At 34.9% G+C, this 20949-nt stretch overlaps 1 protein-coding gene across 1 annotated transcript; it reads right to left on the reverse strand.

The window, feature by feature from the left end:
* Nucleotides 1–7285: 7285 nt before the first annotated feature.
* On the reverse strand, nucleotides 7286–10174 carry LOC128552071 (uncharacterized). Its single transcript, XM_053533071.1, has 2 exons — nucleotides 8992–10174; nucleotides 7286–8607 (listed from the first exon to the last, which is right to left on the reverse strand). The coding sequence occupies exons 1-2, from the start codon at nucleotides 9185–9187 to the stop codon at nucleotides 7781–7783; spliced, it is 1023 nt and encodes a 340-aa protein (XP_053389046.1). The 5' UTR covers nucleotides 9188–10174; the 3' UTR covers nucleotides 7286–7780.
* Nucleotides 10175–20949: the final 10775 nt, after the last annotated feature.

Below are 20949 nucleotides of genomic sequence, written 5' to 3' on the forward strand. Positions count from 1 at the left end.
GGACAATAGTATTATATCTTCCTGTATCTTGTATCTTAATTATAATAAACACTCATATTTACCATTTGCAAACAAACACCTAACAAAGCGTCCATACCTAATTCTTAAAAGAAGCAATGATTGGCATAAAATGAAAACATGCATAATAACAATATTCATAAACACGCTTTAACGAAGCTCATATGAAACACTCATATATACATGTAACATTTAACATAACTGATGATCGACAAACGATAAAATTATTAGTTGTGATATGCAATATTCATAAACAGGACCTAACAAAGCTCATATTGAGCACCCATGAACAACACACAACAGAAGTAATGACTGGAAAGAGATGAAAATTATGAATAACATCAACGAAGATAATACAAGGAACTCATCACGGAGTAATCAATGATAAAATAAAACAAATGTATTATAAACAGGAAATGTAATTAAATACATTGGTACAATTAAGCAAAAAGAACACTTACATAAGTTCAAAAAAAAGCATTAAACATTCAAAATTATTTATGATTTTCAAATGTTTTAATGATTCACACATTACCAAACTGTGAATACTGGACAGGTCATAATTCTAACAAGCAGTCGTCGGGTGTTGATGAATTTGAAATACTTCCGAACAAATGATGTAAACATAGAAAGTTCAAGATAAACTAAACCAATAATTGAAAAAAGTATTATTAAATACGAAAAGGTACTTATAACTAACACTTTACGAAACCCTTATAACACTCTCGCAAAGAACACACGTATATTCAACAGAACTAATTATTGAAAAAAAAAGATGATAAAATGCATAACAGAACTACCTGAATATTAATATAAATCATTCATCAGCAGCATTTCACGAATATCATGAAAAAAACAAAAACAGTTGTACAAAATGCTACTGATGGACGCCTGTACAATATATAATATAAACTGATAAATTCTGCTAAAATAAAACAAAAAAAAACTTTCAACAAGCTTAATATTAAGCATACATAAACACAACTGAACTAATAATTAAGTCTTACGTTGGATTCTTATGAACTTGTTTATATTCATGGAAAACTTAATGGTATCAAGATTTATTCGTGAATATCTACAATTAATTAGCATCATTTGTTTGACAGTGTTTGATATTTGCTGTGAATTGATCAAGTCGTAGCAACTAGATATCCTAAACAATTCCTTTCTTATAGTCTGTTTCATAAGCAATTTGTCTAATGGCATATATAATTGCATCTATGAATCACTCCATAGTGACAAGAGCTTGCAACCGTGATAAACTATACAATCATGTGATTAACTGTGTATTGAATACCTAATATCATATATTGGTGTTCATTTACTTTATTGATAACTGTTGGAGTACACAGAATCTCGTTAAAAGAAAAGAAAAAAAAGTTGGAAAAAATTGTTTGCCAAACAAGTCTCTGAAATAAGCTTCCAATCATTTTTTAATGATCTCGATTATGAACTAGAGATGGTATTTTTACTATTCAAACAGATTCAACCCATACTATCAAAGTTGAAACTATTCATTTTATATTGATTTTTCTGAGTTACAAATACAGCGAAGAACATTTTATCTCTATGCGGGCTTGAAAAATGATTTGTCACCCAGGTCATTCACACTGAAAAGCAAGTCTTACTGTACAGTAGAAAAATATCCATGACTGTTCAGTGATAAACTACAACTATAATCTATTAACTAACTACTATAATCTTCTATAAAACGGTATAATGCTTGCCAATTTACCCACGCTTGACGGACGCATAGAAACATATGTAATCAACAATGGTGGTTAAATCCATGGAACATTATGATAGAATATTAACATGTTTTGTAAGTCAATCTATTAGTATATGGTAAACAAATATTAGACGATTGTTAATATTGCCACCCTACAGGTGTATGTTTTAATGTTAATAGACAGTTGTCTGCATAAAGAGTCTGTTATAGATCAGAGTGTGTCGTATCGGCTTTAGACTGCAAAACCTTGGCGAAAACAACAGATTGATGATCTTTTTCTTTGTCATTGTGAAAGCATGTTTTTAAAAAATATTTAAGAAAAGACAATACAACAATTTATCCAGCGCTCGTTTTCCTACTTCATTTCGTAGCGCACCGTTAAAATTAACTACAGGCCTAACGGAAACAATTTGCATTGTTGTGGCGAATACAAACCTATCACATAAAATGGATGTTGAAAAAATTGACATGCTTGAAAAATCAGGGTTGATTTACTGTAACCGGAGAACAAGTATGAAAAGTATCGAGTTTAGTTGTTTACTTGAACAATGTTTTTGCTAAAGCTTCAAAAACAAAAATCTAGGCGAGTAGGTCATGGTAAATATTTTTTACTGAAATCTGTTAAAAAAGTATACAGGTGCTCCAAATCTCTCTGTAGCTTCGTAAAAGTAGGTCAGATGGTCAGGGTTAAGAATATTAAAGATCATTTTTGAAATATCTATCAAAAGTTATACAAACGGTCCAAATTTCTATACTGTACCTTTGCTGTAACTTTAAAAGCAAGAAAGTAGGTCAGTAGATCACAATTAAAGACTATTCAAGATCAGTATCGAAATCTGTATCAAAAATTATACAGGTGGTCCAAATTTCTATTAAACATTATACTTGTGGTCTAAAAGTCTTTGTCATTGCTTCAAAAATAAGTAAATCTTAGTAAAACAAGGAACCACCAGGGTGTGGCCTATATTGACCCAAGGATCACGATCTGAACAATCCTGGTAAAGAAAAAATACTACTACATGATGCTACATAGAAATATCAAAGCTCTAGGTCATATGGCTTTGGACAAGAAGATTTGTGCTCAGGTGAGCTTAAATCTGCAACAATTATTTCAGCTCTTTAAATTCGTATTTCATAACAAATGGTGTTTTTATTTATATTTTTTTCAATTATTTTTCACTCGGTCACATTACTGATGCAAACACTACACATTGCTTGGGTGTCTGCATTTGCTATGTCTATTCACTTGAGGTTCTGTATGATGGTGGTCAATTTTGAGTTCAAGCTTTTCATTTCCTCTTGCATATCTCTCATTTCTTTCTTCAGTTCCCTTATTTCTTTAGCAGTCTCATCCTGTTTAGAAGAAATTAAAACATGTGAGTGATCTTGATATATCTGAAAGTTGAAGTTAATGATGAATACAAATGTTCTTTTTGGTAATAATGGAAAAAAAAGATTGTAACTTTTCATAATTATCCATGCTTCCCGGTTTCTGAAAACCTCTAAACTAACAACTTGCTAATGCGACATTTCGATTTACATACATTATTTACTTCCTTCAGACAAAGAATACTTATAAGGTCAAATAAGTATTTAATTGTGCACCAGTCACTTACAAAACACGAGTCGCTAAAAAAGACTATAGCTATTTTCTAATTTTGAGCATAATACTGGAAACACTGTTATTTAAAACAGATAATTTAAAGAGAATTGAATGACCAAACTAAGAAGCACATGTTTCTAGAATACAGTCAGTATACAAGTGAACCTCACTGCCTCAAAGTCCAAGGGACAGAATGTTTTACTTCGAGATGACTGGAAAATCATATGTTGCCGGTGCTTTTTGCGAAATGTGTTGCCATAGCCTCCAATATACTATCGTAACGAAGATGTTTACTTACAGGGTAAACTTCTCCTGAATAGTTAAAATAGGTTTGCCTGACGGCAAGTGACCGCCTACGATAATCAAAAGCCATCAATTTGACCACCGTTTCTCATAACAGTATACAACAATGGTAAAGAAAAAACAAACAAGGAAGCAGAAGCTTAATAGGAGACTTTTAAGACATAGTTTACAGTAAAAATTAGATTAAAACTAATACAGGAAAGTGCTCATTTGTTTCATATGCACCGATCAACCGATTTAAACAGTTTAATTTATAACTAAACATCATTGTTACAGTTGCTTCGAGGAGATTTACCTGAATTAAACATTTTCGCTTTCGTACACAGATATTCCAAACATAAATTTAGTCGTAGCTACTGATATTTTATGTAGAAAACGAAGGGACACTATTATTCCGTATATATTTCAAAAAAGAATAGAAGAAGACTTGTTCAAAGTGTTCCATTATTTTCAATATTAATGTGATCAGCATTTAAAGGCATATTGGTAGAGTGACAATTAGCTGATAAGTGGCTTATTTAAAGACTTACCCAACCACGAAACCTAACAAGCTGAGTCATATACCAAAATGTTCGGCATAGTCTGAAGTTTATCAAAATGCCGGGCTATTAGATGGCAACTTGTGGCGTTTTGAGAAATCCAAGATGGCCGCCAAGATGGCCGCCGAAATCTCAAAAGACACCTATCTGTCTATATAGACAATATAACGCTACAATTTATTAACTTTTATTTGTTCTTTTGATATAATTAATAGAAATACACATAGTACATTAAATTAAAGACATATTAACATCAAAGTTAGAAATAATATATGATTTGTGACAATTTTAAGCCGAAAATATGGGAAAATTTGGGGTAGGGGGTAGTATTTATTTAGATATTTTCTTTAATTTCAGTCAAACATTATTTTTTTTTAAAATTCAAATGCTAGTTAAGACACAGGCAATTGCAAATAATAACAATTGTATTGAAAAAATACATTTATATGATTATAAGGTGATTTATATGTGGCTGGTGTAATCTAAAATGAATCTCATCTAAGGTAAAATTTTGCAAAATGCAAATATATGGTTTGCTGCTCAATGCTACATGTATATCGCAAATCACTATGCATTATGCATAAATGCAACAGTTAACTTAATACTATAATGCATCATTTAGTGTAAGAAAGTAAATAATGAAACAATGCTTTTAAAATGACTCCCTGTTTATGTATGCAAAAGCGTGACTTGTGGCGATTAACTATTACCTATTGTAATAATGGGTTGCATGAACACAATAGCCGTGGAGGTAGGGCTTTAACTTTACATTATAGCAAATGTAAGTTAATATGGCACCCCACAAACACAATCTTCCATGTACCTTTTCTCTATATCTTTAATGATTAAGATAGGATAGAAAAAGAGGACTTTACCAGCCAGTAACAGGACATGGGCAATAAAAGCGGATAACAAACTAACATACAGAAACAAATTGAGGCGAAGCCAAGATTTTTTCTTTGTGTTAACAGTTTTCGTAACCTATGCCCCATTATCAGCTTGTAAAATCCTAATTAGCCCTTACCATGCTAAATTTCTATAATGGACTGGTCCATCTTAAGATGTGGACAGTATCATTTATCATTTGAAAGGATGTTTACTGAAAATTTTCTGACTGGATAGCGAACAGTGCAGACCATGATCGGACTGCACGGATGTAGTCTACACTGGCCGCAAAGACAAAATCAATCGTGTCCAGCATGGTAGGGGTTAAAAATGCTTTAGCTGTTGCATGACACTGAGAAAGAACATAACTCTTAAGTGAAACTGTGATTTATATATCATCCTCATCATCACTACAAATGTTTGCCAGCATTGTAAAGAGATTTTGGCATATACTTTGACTGTCCAATGACCCTTCACACTGACATGCTGATGTGCAAGTTTGTTCATTTGAGGAACAAACACAATCATCCTTGCACTGATTATCACACGTGCACACCATGTCATTGAGGAGCTCTGGGGGAGACATTGGTTGTGACATTAATTGGGGAGTGTACAATCCAGATCCAGACTTAGTGTACCCAAAATCTAATGGATCAGGCAAATCAACATAAGGTGTTAATGCATTTCTCCAAATGTAGAGTTGGTACACGCATCTCAACAAATGTAACAAGAAGCTGTTACTTGTGGGAGGCAGTTTTCTTGGCTTTACCTTGCCAGCTTGAACAAGAAACCGTCTAAGTAAGTTCAAAGACAGACATTTGTCATGACCATAAAGAAGTCCGACGAAATAGGTAGCTGCCGATATTTGTGTTTGGTTAATTTCGGTTGTTTCTCCAAGACTGGCAAGCCCCGAAAGATTGGCAGCATGTTGACAGAGAATATTATACGCCTTTTTCTTTCCAATGCCATAGAAGGCGGAACATGTGTCGCAGCCTGTCATGCAATAGACAGTCAGCAGGATAGATCTGTTAGCTGGTAGCAATTTTGAATGTATTGTATGTACTTTGATGTACCTTGTATTATCAGAGTGCATGCCCTTAGTGCCTGTTCTAAAGTACAACTCTGACAATCCAAGGCAACTATAATCGTGAACAAGTAGTACCAGGACATCTGTGTCGGGACTGAATAAGACAGCATTCTTTGCACCTTCAGAGGCGGCATGTACAAGATGCAGCAACATCCTAGTATCAGCCTCTTCCTGTGTGGAGAAAAGGGATTTGTCATACGCTACATACGCATTTGTCATTCTAAGTACTTTGTCATAGAGACCACCTGAGACAAAGACCTCTACTCCATCAAGAAGAAGGACATGAGAATTAGCAGCAACATACATTGTAAATAGCTTCGTTAGTTCAGATTTGGACCTGCTACTAGTCAGGACACGTTTCCAATCTCCAATGACCATGTTGGGCTGGATTGAGACAGGGGCAATCGATAATACATTTTCACCACGTTTTTCTTGAGTTTGCATCTTCAAGCTGTTCTCATCATACCTGTCAAAAACAACATGTACATTTAAAACACCTGCACTCAGTCTTAGGATGTGATCCCAAAATGCTTCAGCCATTTGCTGGTAAGTGGCTTTTGACATCCTTGGTTGCAACATCTGTATAATGGCCATACCATCAAACACAACAGAATCAATATGTGATATGTCAGAACAATTCCTGATAACATTTTCAGGTCTGGCAAGATTTTCTAACTTCTGCATGAAATCTGATTTTTTGGTTGAACACATCGTACCATCATCTGCAAACAAACTTAAGGGAGCTGGGGCATTCTCGAAGGAAACAACACGTTCCAATGGAACCTTCTTGTATGCATTGATGGCAAGTAATCTGAGGTACATCTCTTCGCCATTGATGTTAAGGGTCTTGTTTTTTAGTTTTACTAATGCCTTTGTGGCTCCCATTGTCTTTACCTTTGTTCGAGGCATTGGATCAAAGAATTTTTTCTTCGGTGGCTGTTCGCCTTTCACCTGAAATCGGTCACGTACAAAATTGTGCAACATCGTTTCACCAGTAATGTGACACCCCAATAGGCTTGCAGCAATCTCTTGTGGGGCTGGCACACCGGTGGCCATGTTTGTAAGGGTAGATGGGGGTGAAGTCAGACAAACGGGTCAATGAAGGTATCCTCTTCAAAGAGCTTAAGCATTTGATCAACAGACTCATTGTATGCTTTCCTATGGTAAGGAGTATCTGTGTGATGTTTCCCAGGGTCATGGTGTGATGGTTTCTGCCCTGATTGAAACTCCATTGCATACTTGGCTGTTAATGGTCTTGATAGGAACCATCGCATCAAAGCACTGTCATTGTGTGTTATTCCAACTATTCCACCTGATGATTTCAGACTTTATTTCTGAGTGACCTCCAATACGTAATCAATCCAAACACAATTAAACGTGCCATCTGTGAGTTTTGCTACGAACTTGCCTTTCTGAAAACTATATAACAGAGTATCTGGCAGACGGTTCATGTTCATCACCATGTAAGGCATGTACCGTGCATACACAGTGCGGTTCGAACAAAAGAGAAACGGCAACAATATGGTCTTACTGTACATATAGGTATCCCAGAGTGCATGCCTTGAAGCTGCAAGGTAGAGTTTGAGGGGCAAAGAAACATGAGTCAAGTAATCATCTCAGAACTGAAATAGTGGTGAATTGAGCCTACCTTCAGCACGAAACATTTTCAAAAGTGGGCTGATTGTCACCTCGATCTGGTTGCCGATTTCAGCCAACACTGTGTCAGATCCATTTGATCTAATGTTGAGAAGCTTAAACTTCTCAAAAAGAGACAGCGGGATAGTGTGGCCATAGTCCTCTGCCCATCTGAAAAAATTAATCAACAGGCGCCTGTTTAGCACTTCGTCAACCATAAGCAATGCTCGAAGTGCCCGATCAAAGTCTTTGCCTGACAGTATATGATCAGCGGTGTTTCGAGCAAAAACGTCTGACTCAACCAATAAGTGTTTCAGCCCTGCATCACCATAGATAAATCCGATACCACCAAAAGGACTCATCAGAAAATGCATTCCGCCCTCAATTGGTACAACACCTTCAAATTCCTCAGGTCTAGACCACACAATTTCCAGAGCTTTGGTCAACAAACCCATATCAAATATTACTGGACACACAGATTGACCCAATGCATTTACTTGCTCTTTTGTGCGTTTAAGTGTTGTGTAAACCGTGTTTGGATCATTTGGAAGTGCCATGATGATTGGATTATACACAATTTCAGATGGTTCTTGAACTGAATCAGGAAATGCATGTGTTTGAAAAACAGTCCACGGCGGACATTCAGTGGTTACTAATCGATTAATGTTATACATTAACTCATTTGTGCGTATCTTCTGAGTTTCGGCGGGCTCGGATGGTTTGAGTTCGCTGATCTCAACTGGAGATAATGGTGGAATTGGCCTGCTTGTAGGTTTCTTGTACACCAGAGTATTTGATAGTCCAACACCTGCAACATTAATGCTTTATTAACAAATATGTTATTACAATGAATTTACTGTCGCTATCGAATTAATCTTATCGTTTATTGATCACCTAAATAGTATCAATTTCATATGCTCACATTGCTAATGTCAAGGAAGCTTGCAATATAATTATGCAGTTACTTACATGAATATCAAACATCCTATATTATGAAATGAACATGTTCTTTTACTGTCATGTCATTTTAAAAACATTGCTACTTATTATTACTTATTATATCAATATTCTTGTATAATAATAATAATAAGACTCATCATCATTATTATAAAATATAACTGTTCTTCTTATTATTATATTATATCGATAATAGTAAAACTAAAATATTACTCTACGTGTTATTTTATTATACCTGGTAGACTTGATAGATTGATTGACCGTTCTGACACTCTAGGTATGCGCTCTGATGCACACCGGTTGCTTCCAGTTACCAGGATACTTGTCATGGCATGTGTAGACTGTTTCCCACTAAGCATTGCTTCGTTGTGGTCCCAGTTGTCCGCTGCAACTACGATTAGGTCATCATCAGGTCTTTCTTCCCGTGACATATGAGCAGGGATAATTGCACCTTTATAAAAAGATCATGATTACACTCCAGCCAAACATGATTACACCTTAAAGAATTTTCAATGATTATTGTTATTGTTGCTGTAAAATTTCATTTGTATTTAAATAAGTATTGTATAATTATAATGTTATATAAGGAGAGAATTTCAAATAAGCTCAGAGTTTCCTACTCAATCCTGTATACCTTTGTTATATATAATGTACATATTTTACATGAATTGTGATTAATAAATATTGTTTACACCAAATAATTATTAGACTAAGTACATTGTATATTATTAAAATGGCTGTCATCCGTTCACGGAAAGCACTTTTATATGAAAGGCAGTCTGCAGGTATTTAATAAGTGGTCGGTTTGACCACCTGTGAATAATGACCACCATTACAAAACATGTCTGCAAAGACCACCATTTTTAACTCTTGTCAGACCATTATAACATGTTGATAAAGACCAAACATTTATGAAACCATTGGTGATCTTTAAATAGAGATTTAACTGTAACTGATATTTGACATGAGATTTATTATTATATATACCTGAAAATGTCTTCTTCTGCATGGATGATGCATGTAATGCTGCAGATGTTAAGAACTGTCTATATTCGTTGTAAGACAATGTGTATCCGTGACTGTGTAAATCCTCTATCAGTTTCTTACTCCCGAATGAGTGGTGGAGATATATGGATAATCCGAGGTGTTTGGGAGTTATCACATGTTTAACTAGATATGTGATATCTGAGCACACAGATACTATTCTCTGGTCTGGATCATTATGACTATCTTCTAGTTTTGAATCAGAGGCTACCCAATTTACAAATTGGAACAATAAAGGATCTAAGAATTTGACCTGTTCGTTAATGTTGATCTCATCTTCAGAAAAGTACATATTGTCAAGGCCATGTGATTGCTGAATTCGTCTTCTCAATATAACAGCTGCTTCATACAAAACTGTGTTTTCATTTGCATTTTCATCTATGAATACACTGGATAGGCATTCTTCAATATCATTCTGTTCGGCTGCCGACTGAAAAGACTTCTGTAACTTGACATACTTTGCTAACGCTTCATCAACATCAATCTCTCGTGAACAAACGAGGTCGGTGGTACCTTCCCGTTGAATAAACATAAGTTCCGGCCAAACTTTTCCAAAGGCAACTTTTAATCTGTTAGTGCGCATCATCGAAACTCCAATTTCCATTCCGTGTTTTTCAAAAAGTTCAATCATTCTCGATTTTAAATCAGTCAATTCAAGTACACTTCGTTTTGTTTCAATCTCAATATGTTACTCATTTTTTAACTGTGTACATACTTTTTCTAAAATGCTCTGGTCAAGAACTTTATCAGTATTTAGGCTAGGCAAATTCAGCAGATACTTAGACAAGCAATTTTTGTTTTTACTGCCCCTATGATATCTAGCCTCCACAGACACCAAATCTCCTTTACAACTTAACAATCTTGAGTGTAAGTTCATGTCATTTTTTGATGAAGATATATTTAACAGTTGTGAATACATTTTAGAATTTTCATCAATTGATCCTTCAACCGTTGACCATTTAGAACGATGTTTGGTGCTACACTTGCACCCACATATGAAACAATTTTCTTTCCAATTAAACTGATCTGACTGTGACCTGGTATACTTTGGTGGTGTCGCAAGATCACTATTTGACGTAGAGGCACCATTTTCTACATCTGGTTTGGAATTAAATGGTTTTATATATATAAATTTTGTTCGACAGTTTTTATGATATGACAATTTTACATCACCATTTCTAATGTTGTCTTCATTTGCGACAATATTTTGTGATATTTCATTATTTTGTTCCTTGCAAATAGATAGCAATGTATCAAACTTAAGTGGGTTTAGTGTTTGTTTGCCAGTTGAAGTAAACTGCTTTTGACAAAAGCAGCAATAGTCTGAAGAAAATGTAAGTTTTCGTTTCTTTTCCATGGTAGTTGGCCTCCCCACACAAACTGCAAATTAAATGGGATAAATCTGAAGAGCATCATTTTATGCTAACACCGTTTCAATTTACCTAATATGCAGAATTAATCATGCACATAAATATGTGCCAAACATCATTTCTGTATTATCTAGAATAACCCTGAACATAGGAGCTACTTGTCTAACTTAAACATCTCACCACATGCATTTTAGAAACAACATTATAGATCTAAGACTAATAAGTGCATGTAAACAACATTCAATGATGACACTGCAAATTTGAATATAAATCTATTCTAAACAAAATTCCCTTAAATATTGATCCTTATATACATTTATGCATATATAATGTGTAAAACCACCATAACTTACATTTGGACTAGTATTTTGGTTTGTGGCAAACATTTAAAACTTTTTTCTACATTTTCAAATTTTCCCTCCATAAAACTTCAGGTGTTATAGTAAACATGGTTCCGTAAAATAAGTCCTACCAGTAAAAAGTACCCCTTGAAATTAATCCTACTGTATTTTTCAATGGAGTTGATAGGTTTAATAGATTTAAAACGTAATGACAGAATGTAACTTACCGGTAGATAATTGGTTTCACTTTTCATACTGCTTTTATTCTGTTTGAATAGTTAAAATATCATCAATCTGAAATGTCCGGTGTTTGACGGCGCGCATAGCTTTAAAGAGATCTATTTAAAGCAGAACAATGTTTACCAAGAATATTTCTAGGTTTTTGTTAAAATTAAATTTAAAACATATCATTATCTAAATGACAAACATGTAAATTTATAAGGACTATTCTACTGTGGCTGCTACATCGGTAAAAATTATACCTAAGATTCATTTTAGATTACCCCACCCACCTTTAATTGTTCACAATTCTTTATTACTCTGCATATCTTCACGCAACTGTTATCATTTGCAGTTGCTTTTATCTTAACTTACATCTAAGTAAACAATAAGTGACATCTGATTGAAAAATAACACAACCTCATTGAAAATACCACCCCCTACCCCCCAATTTCATCCAAAATTTTGACTATAAAAGTCAAAATTCAAATATAAATAATCAATTGGGTGCTGAAAAGTGATCAAATAATACAAATCATGTGTACTCATATCAATTATATTAAAAGAACAAATAAAAGTGAATAAACAGTTGTGTTATTCTGTCTATATAGACAGATAGGTGTCTTTTGAGATCTCGGCGGCCATCTTGGCGGCCATCTTGGATTTTTCAAAACGCCACAAGTTGCCATCTAATAGCCCGGCATTTTGATTAACTTCAGACTATGCCGAACATTTCGATATATGACTCAGCTTGTTAGGTTTTATGGTTGGGTCCAAAACAATTGGACCTGATTGTCACCCTACCATATGAACTAGTCTGCAACAACTGTTGGATTTATGAACCGAAACCAATGCAAAGTTGAGAAATTATTACTTTAACAGTGCCAGTATCGAGCACACAAATCAATGCTCATTTTACGTATCGCTGACGTTTTAAATATTTATAAATATAAGTTACTGTTTACATACGCTATGAGTAAGTTGTTTAATCTTTTCAAACAGTATAGTGATCTATAAAAGTAAAATTTGATTTAATGTTTTGTTTTTCTTTAAAGTAAAGACAAATGGCTTTTATATCATCATTAATCACCACGTGTTTTTTTTTCCAGATTCATAACATATCTTCAATTCCAGAAATAATATCTATTCAGATTTAATGTTTATCTAAAATTATCCTGAAAATATTAAATGTTTATACTTCCGCAACACTGAAGTGTTCATTGTGACGACCATGGGACGACCAACCCCTAGTTTAATATCAACGGAGTCCCAAATATTCAATATTTAAGATGCAAAAATGGGAAATTACAATTAATTCAATAATTATCGTTTCCTTTATTGTGAACAATATTGTGAATTTTTTTCATCCGGGCAATTTCTGTCGGATTGGTGTGAGAGTTTGATTACCCCAGTGCAAAAAAAGTGCCCAAAGAACGAACCAAACAATTACAGAGCAATTTCGATAATGAATTGTCTGAGTAAATTGTTCATGAAAATCCTTAGTAACCGTCTTACATTCTGGGCAGAAAGTAACTGTGTAATAGATGAATCTCAGGCAGGATTTAGGCGAGGCTATTCCACTGTAGACAATATATTTAATTTGCAAGCTATAATACAAAAGTACTTATCGAAAAGGAAAGGACGTGTTTATGTTTTCTTCATTGATTATATGAAAGCATATGACAACTGTATACATACTCAGCTTAAGAATAGTTTAGTACGTAAAGGTATTGTTGAAAATAGTAAACTTTTGTTAGTATTTAAATCAATGTACGGCCAGCTGAAATCTTGTATTAAAACAAATGGCGGTATCACAGACTTTTTCACGTGCGAAATTGGTACAAAATAAGGCTGTGTTAGTTCGACAATTATTTTCTCACTTTTTATCAATGACTTATCAACTTTCTTAAAATCGAAATGTGGAACTGGATTTTTTATTACAAATGACATACCGGATGTATTTGCACTGATGTTCGCAGACGACGTGTCAACGGTTGCAGAAACTGTTTTAAAACTTCAGCATAAGATTAATGCCGTCAGTGACTTTTTCGATGAAACAGGGATGAAACTAAACTTAGAAAAATAAAAAATAATGGTTTTTCGAAAAGGTGGTTATTTAAGACGAAACGAGAAATGGACATAAAAAGGGAGAGAAGTCGAAGTTTTCTCTTGGTACAAGTATCTCGGTTCATTTTTACACCGAAACTTTGTTGGTCCAAAACCCAAGAAACTTTGGCCTTACAAGCGAATAAAGCTGTAAACGCAATATTTAAATGTGAAAAACACTTTGGTTATTTAAACCATAAAGACGCATTTAAATTATTTGATGCAACAGTTAAACCGATTTTAACATACTCAGCAGAGATATGGGGATATCAACAATGTTCAGTTATCGAACAAGTACAAGTCCATTTTTGTAAACGACTAGCGTGCTTGAACCAAAATGTTGCAAATTTCTTTGCCCTTAGTGGATGTGGACGATATCCGTTGTTAGTAACTTACATTTCAAAATATGTCAAATACTGCACTAAATTATTACATATGCCAAGAGAGAGGTACCCCAAACAGTGCTATTTCATGCTTAAACGTTTAGATGAAATTGGTCGCATACCATGGGCAACTTATATAAAACGTTTACTATACCGGTATGGATTTGGTTATGTGTGGATCGCAAACGACGTTGGCGACCCGTCGGTTTTCCTACAAGTTTTTAGAAACAGACTTAGGGATTGTGCTTACCAGTCGTTATCCTCGGAAATTAACAATTCGTCGAAATCGTTGTCTTATAAACTGTATAAGAGTGCTCTTAACCCGGAGAAATACCTATCTCTACCACTCACGTATATGCAAAAACATATGTTGTCGAATTTTAGATGTTCTAGTCATGCTCTTATGATAGAAAAAGGAAGACATCTAAAAATTGATAGGAATTATAGATTTTGTCCACACTTATGGCAAGCCAATTGTCCAATAATTATGTGAACCCTAGTTCACGGTCGAAAACTAGGATTAACGATCGATAAACTAGGTTTTTCGAACGTAAAACTAGGTTTTTCGAATAATAACATATATTTTCTAGCGAAAACATAGGATAACGCATAGACTAGCTCCTAGACTATGATATTATCTTTTTTACATTTTTATGATTAAATGTAGTGAACTGAGCCAGTCTATATTCTATGTCCAATATCATAGTCTAGTACAATCCGAAAATTCACAAACCTCTTTTTAGGTTTGTTATCAATCAATGTCAAGAACTGACCACAGCCTAACTGATAGAGATCAGTGGTTTACTGCCACATGTTTATGTAACTCATTGATAACATCTGGTAGCAGGGATTTACAACTGCAGGGGTCAGCTGAGTTAAAATTTTAACAGAAATGAATTTCATTTGTCTGTACTTGGTACTTGAAGTTGGATTGGAAAATCTGAAAGATACACATTTCCTATGGCTTGTCATAAAATAGACATATGGAATTACCCCCACCCTGAACTGCTAGCGGAAAAGTTAGCATTAGTGATATTTGTAAGGTAAAAGATGGAATGCACATATATAGTGGTATCACCTCTTGGTGCATAAAGGAATATCCAGGTTCAGGGCTGAATAAATGCATATTAAAGAGTTGTATTTGAAGGACAGTGAAACACAAGTAGAGACACATAAATCTGCTATCTTGCTCAGAGAATATTCGGACAGAATGCTTTCATTTCTTCTTATCATGTATTCTGTTAGATGGTATATGGCTTTTCTGAATCTAATGCAGGTGTCACATTAATTGGATGAGTTTTTAGCTTTAAAAATCTGTATGTAAATACATGAAAGCACATTTTGTTCTTCAAAATTGGTATTTCTGCAGAAGATAGAAAAGTCTCATAGTTAGAAATACATTTAAGCTTATAATTATTGTAAGTTTCTTATTTGTGCAAATTTCGTATGTTGCATACTATATTCTTCAGTTAACTCCAAATAGTTATGTACTTCTTTACAAATCAAGAAAGCCCCAGACTTGTATAATCTTTGGTAAAGATTAGCAGAGCTAAATGTTGTTAAAATAAAAAATTAATTGATAACTATGTAAAAAAATATAATGTTAAATAGAGATATTTGGTTTCATAATGTTAATGGTGTTGAAAAGGTAACTCTACATATTAACATTCAATTACATATCTCTTATAAGGTACTGCATTTGTTCAATTAATCGCCAGTCTTTTTGCTATTTAGTTGATAAAAGTACAGTTTCTTGGAAGGCTTGTTCAATTTACTAGATACTTCATTTTAACTTCAAAAATGCTTAATACTCTATATACAAGTAAGCATCTGATGTTTGGCATAAAATATATAGCATTAGGAAGTTATCTTTATACCTCTGCCCTTTCATTTGAAAAATGCCACATGCCAAATGCAAAATATTTAATGCCAAATGCTAAATCTTAAACATTGAGTCATACTTGTCAAATGCGAAGGCAAAACAGTACTATGGAAGGACAGTGCGCCATGCTAATTACCAAATGCTAAATGACAAATAAGTTACTAAGGTAATAGAGTATTAGCGTTAAAAAATTGGTATTTAGCATTAAGATATTGGCATTTAGCATTAAAACTGACATTCGGCAATTAGCATGGCGCACCGGCCCTCCATTCAAAGCGGAATGATTACATGTATTGCCCGATGTTGGCATGACATGGTAGAACATGCAAGTGCTTCAAATCAAACTCAAAAGACATGATCCTTATTTCATAAAATCAACGGACAATTAGCCCACCCGCTTAGCTCAGTAGGTAAGAGCGTTGGTCTACGGATCGCGGGGTCGTGAGTTCGATCCTCGGGCGGGGCGTATGTTCTCCATGACTATTTGATGAAAGACATTGTGTCTGAAATCATTAGTCATCCACCTCTGATTCATGTCGGGAAGTTGGCAGTTACTTGCGGAGAACAGGTTTGTACTGGTACAGAATACAGGAACACTGGTTAGGTTAACTGCCTGCCGTTATGACTGAACTACTGTTGAAAAACGGCGTTAAACCCAAAACAAACAAACAATCAGTGGACAATTAGCATTATCTTTCAGCAATAAACATTAGGTATTTGAAATTTTCGCATTTATTATGAAAGAGAGAATATCGTATTTACCTATTAGCATGAGATATCTGGCAATTAGAATGGTGCACCATATATGCATCGACCTTGAATAGTTTTGTTATTTATCAATCTTTGTTAAGAACATTAACCATCTTTTTTTTCTTGTTTGGTGCTGCAGTGACTGCAGTACGGTGCTTGGCCACTGAATAGAAATAATTTTTGCTAACACTTGTGTTTCTTTAAATTTTGGTACAGCTTTCTCATAATTTTGTCTATACACATGAGTTTAGACTACTTAGTACAAAAATGTCTGTGAAAATTCCTACACAAACTATTAACTGGCTTTCCGATGGGACAACAAGTCTAAGTTTTATAAACACCTTTGAACAGTTTTATTACTCAAAGCAGTTTCTTTATCGTTTGAATAAACTTGAACTCAACATATCTTTTAAAATATGCTTTTGATAATGACATGCTGTAAGAAACTTTTAAAATCCATTCTTCAGTTTCAGAAATATACTGATTATAATATTATTGTTAATAAAAATATTTGCAAGAGGAACCATCAAGATTTCAAACAAGAGGACCATGATGGTTCTGAATCGCTCACCTCTTCCCACATGACCCAGTTTTGAGTATGACGTCGTTTTTTCTATTATTTGACCTACTGACCTAGTTTTTGAGCTCATGTGACCCAGTTTTAAACTTGACCTAGATATTATCAAGATAAAAATTCTGACCAATTTTCAAGAAGATCCATTGAAAAATATGGTCTCCAGAGAGGTCACAAGGTTTTTCTATTATTTGACCTATTGACATAGTTTTCAAAGATACGTGACCCTGTTTTGAACTTTATCTAGATATCATCAAGTGAACATTCTCACTAATTTTCATGAAGATCTCATGAAAAATATGGCCTCTAGAGAGGTCACAAGGTTTTTCTATTTTTATACCTACTGGCCTAGTTTTTGACCGCATGTGACCCAGTTTCGAAATTAACCTAGATATCATCAAGATGAACATTCAGATCAATTTTTATGAAGATCCATTGAAAAATATGGCCTCTAGAGAGGTCAAAAGATTTTAATAATTTCAGACCTACTGATCTAGTTTTTGACCGCAGTTGACCCAGTTTCAAACTTGGCCTAGATATCATCAAGATGAACATTCAGACCAACTTTCATATAGATCCCATGAAAAGTATGGCCTCTAGAGAGGTACCAAGGTTTTTTTATTATTTGACCTACTGACCTAGTTTTTTAAGGCACATGACCCAGTTTCAAACTTGACCTAGATATCATCAAGTTGAACATTCTGACTAATTTTTATGGAGATCCATTCACAAGTATGGCCTCTAGAGAGGTCACAAGGTTTTTCTATTTTAGACCTACTGACCTAGTTTTTGACCGCACATGACACTGTTTCAAACTTGACCTAGATATCATCAAGATGAACATTCAGACCAACTTTCATACAGATCCCATGAAAAATATGGCCTTTAGAGAGGTCACAATGTTTTTCTATCATTTGACCTACTGACCTAGTTTTTGACGGCACGTGACCCACTTTCGAAATTGACCTAGATATCATCAAGATGAACATTCAGATCAACTTTCATACAGATCCCATGAAAAATATGGCCTCTAGAGAGGTCACAAGGTTTTTCTATTATTTGACCTACTGACCTAGTTTTTGAAGCACATGATCCAGTTTCGAACTTGACCTAGATATCATCAAGAATAACATTCTGACCAATTTTCATGAAGATCTCATGAAATATATGGCCTCTAGAGAGGTCACAAGGTTTTTCTATTTTTAGACCTACTGACCTAGTTTTTGACCGCACATAACCCAGTTTCGAATTTGACCTAGATATCATCAAGATAAACATTCAGACCAACTTTCATACAGATCCCATGAGAAATGTGGCCTATAGAGAGGTCACAAGGTTTTTCTATTATTTGACCTACTGACCTAGTTTTTGACGGCACGTGACCCCGTTTCAAACTTGACCTAGATATTATCAAGATGAACGTTCTGACCAATTTTCATGAAGATCTTATGAAATATATGGCCTCTAGTGAGGTCACAATGTTTTTCTATTTTTAGACCTACTGACCTAGTTTTTGACGGCACGTGACCAAGTTTCGAACTTGACCTAGATATCATCAAGTTGAACATTCTGACCAATTTTCATGAAGATCTTATGAAATATATGGCCTCTTGAGAGGTCACAAGGTTTTTCTATTTTTAGACCTACTGACCTAGTTTTTGAAGGCCCGTGACCCAGTTTCGAACTTAACCTAGATATCATCAAGATAAACATTCTGACCAACTTTCATAAAGATCCCATGAAAAATGTGACCTCTAGAGTGGTCACAAGCAAAAGTTTACGGACGCACGCACGCACGGACGGACGACGGACGACGGACACCGCGCGATCACAAAAGCTCACCTTGTCACTTTGTGTCAGGTGAGCTAAAAAGCAAAGTGGTTTATTCTAGATGAAAATGGTTCTTAAGACAGATTTATGATCCGCAGCATAACACTTGACCACTAGCATGATGTACCAAATTATCCATGGGTAATCTAATAGCCATAGGTGCCAATCATCCCTCAGAGAGCATTTCGGATTGTACTAGACTGATAATTTCAACATCATTCCTCTGTGAAAATCTCTTAAATAGACTGGCTTTTGTCTCTATGAAATTCAATTCGTCAAAAAAGGAAAAAATGTGGAAATATATTATTATCAGTCTACTGGCTAGTCTAGATAACGCCGTGAACCATAGTTCACGCTCGTAAATGTAGGTTCACGATTGTAAACCCTAGTTTACGGTCGTAAACCATAGTTTACGAACGTGAACCGAGGTTTACGAGCGTAAACATAGGATAACGATCGTAAACATAGGATAACGACCGAAACTCATAGTTCAATCGAGAAACCTAGTTTATCAAACGTAAACCATGGTTTACGGTCGATATATTAGGATTATAGAATCAACAATGAATTTCGGGCGTGAACATGGGTTTACGGTCATGAACCTATGTTTACGACCGTGAACCATAGTTTACGGACCTGAACCTATATTTTCGAGCGTGAACCTATGTTTACGGACGTGAACTTGGGTTTACAAGCGTGAACTTAGGTTTACGTTCGATAAACCAGGTTTTTCAAACGTAAAACCAGGTTTTTCAAATACTAACCTATTTTTTCGAGCGAAAACATAGGATAACGTCGTAAACCATAGTTCACGCTCGTAAACGTAGGTTCACGTTCGTAAACCCAAGTTTACGGTCGTAAACATAGGATAACGACCGCAATTCATAGTTCAATCGAGAAACCTAGTTTATCGAACGTAAACCATGGTTTACGATTGATATACTAGGATTATGAAATCAACTATCAATTTCGGCCGTAAATCTATGTGTACGGTCGTGAATCTATATTTACGAGCGTGAACCTAGGTTTACGGCCGTGAACTACAGTTTACCTTCGTAAAACCGTGTTTATCGATTTGTAACAATATGGCAAGCCAATTGTCCAATAATTAGGTGAACCCTAGTTCACGGTCGAAAAACTAGGATTAACGATCGATAAACTAGGTTTTTCGAACGTAAAACTAGGTCTTTCGAATAATAACCCTTATTTTCGAGCGAAAACATAGGATAACGCCGTGAACTATAGTTCACGCTCGTTAATATGGGTTCACGATTGTAAACCCCAGATCACGGTCGTAAACATAGGTTCACGTTCGTTAACTAAGGTTTACGAGCGTGAACCGGGGTTTACGAGCGTAAACATAGGATAATGATCGTAAACATAGGATAACGACCGAAACTCATAGTTCAATCGAGAAACCTAGTTTATCAAACGTAAACCATGGTTTACGGTCGATATATTAGGATTATAGAATCAACAATGAATTTCGGGCGTGAACATGGGTTTATGGCCATGAACCTATGTTTACGGACGTGCACCTATGTTTACGACCGTGAACCATAGTTTACGGACCTGAACCTATATTTTCGAGCGCGAACCTATGTTTACGAAGGTGAACTTAGGTTTACGTTCGATAAAACCAGGTTTTTCAAACGTAAAATCAGGTTTTTTAAATACTAACCTATTTTTTTCGA

Source organism: Mercenaria mercenaria, unplaced genomic scaffold (assembly GCF_021730395.1).
Source record: "Mercenaria mercenaria strain notata unplaced genomic scaffold, MADL_Memer_1 contig_2005, whole genome shotgun sequence".
Classification (NCBI taxonomy): Eukaryota; Metazoa; Mollusca; class Bivalvia; order Venerida; family Veneridae; genus Mercenaria; species Mercenaria mercenaria.

What these genes read in the sequence shown, in the direction of transcription:
- LOC128552071 (XM_053533071.1), bottom strand. Translation starts at nt 9,187, where the DNA reads ATGTCACGGGAAGAAAGACCTGATGATGACCTAATCGTAGTTGCAGCG. An exon ending in CAATCTATCAAGTCTACCAG is followed by an intron (nt 8,608 to 8,991) that starts GTATAATAAAAT and finishes TTAATGTTGCAG; the next exon opens with GTGTTGGACTATCAAATACT.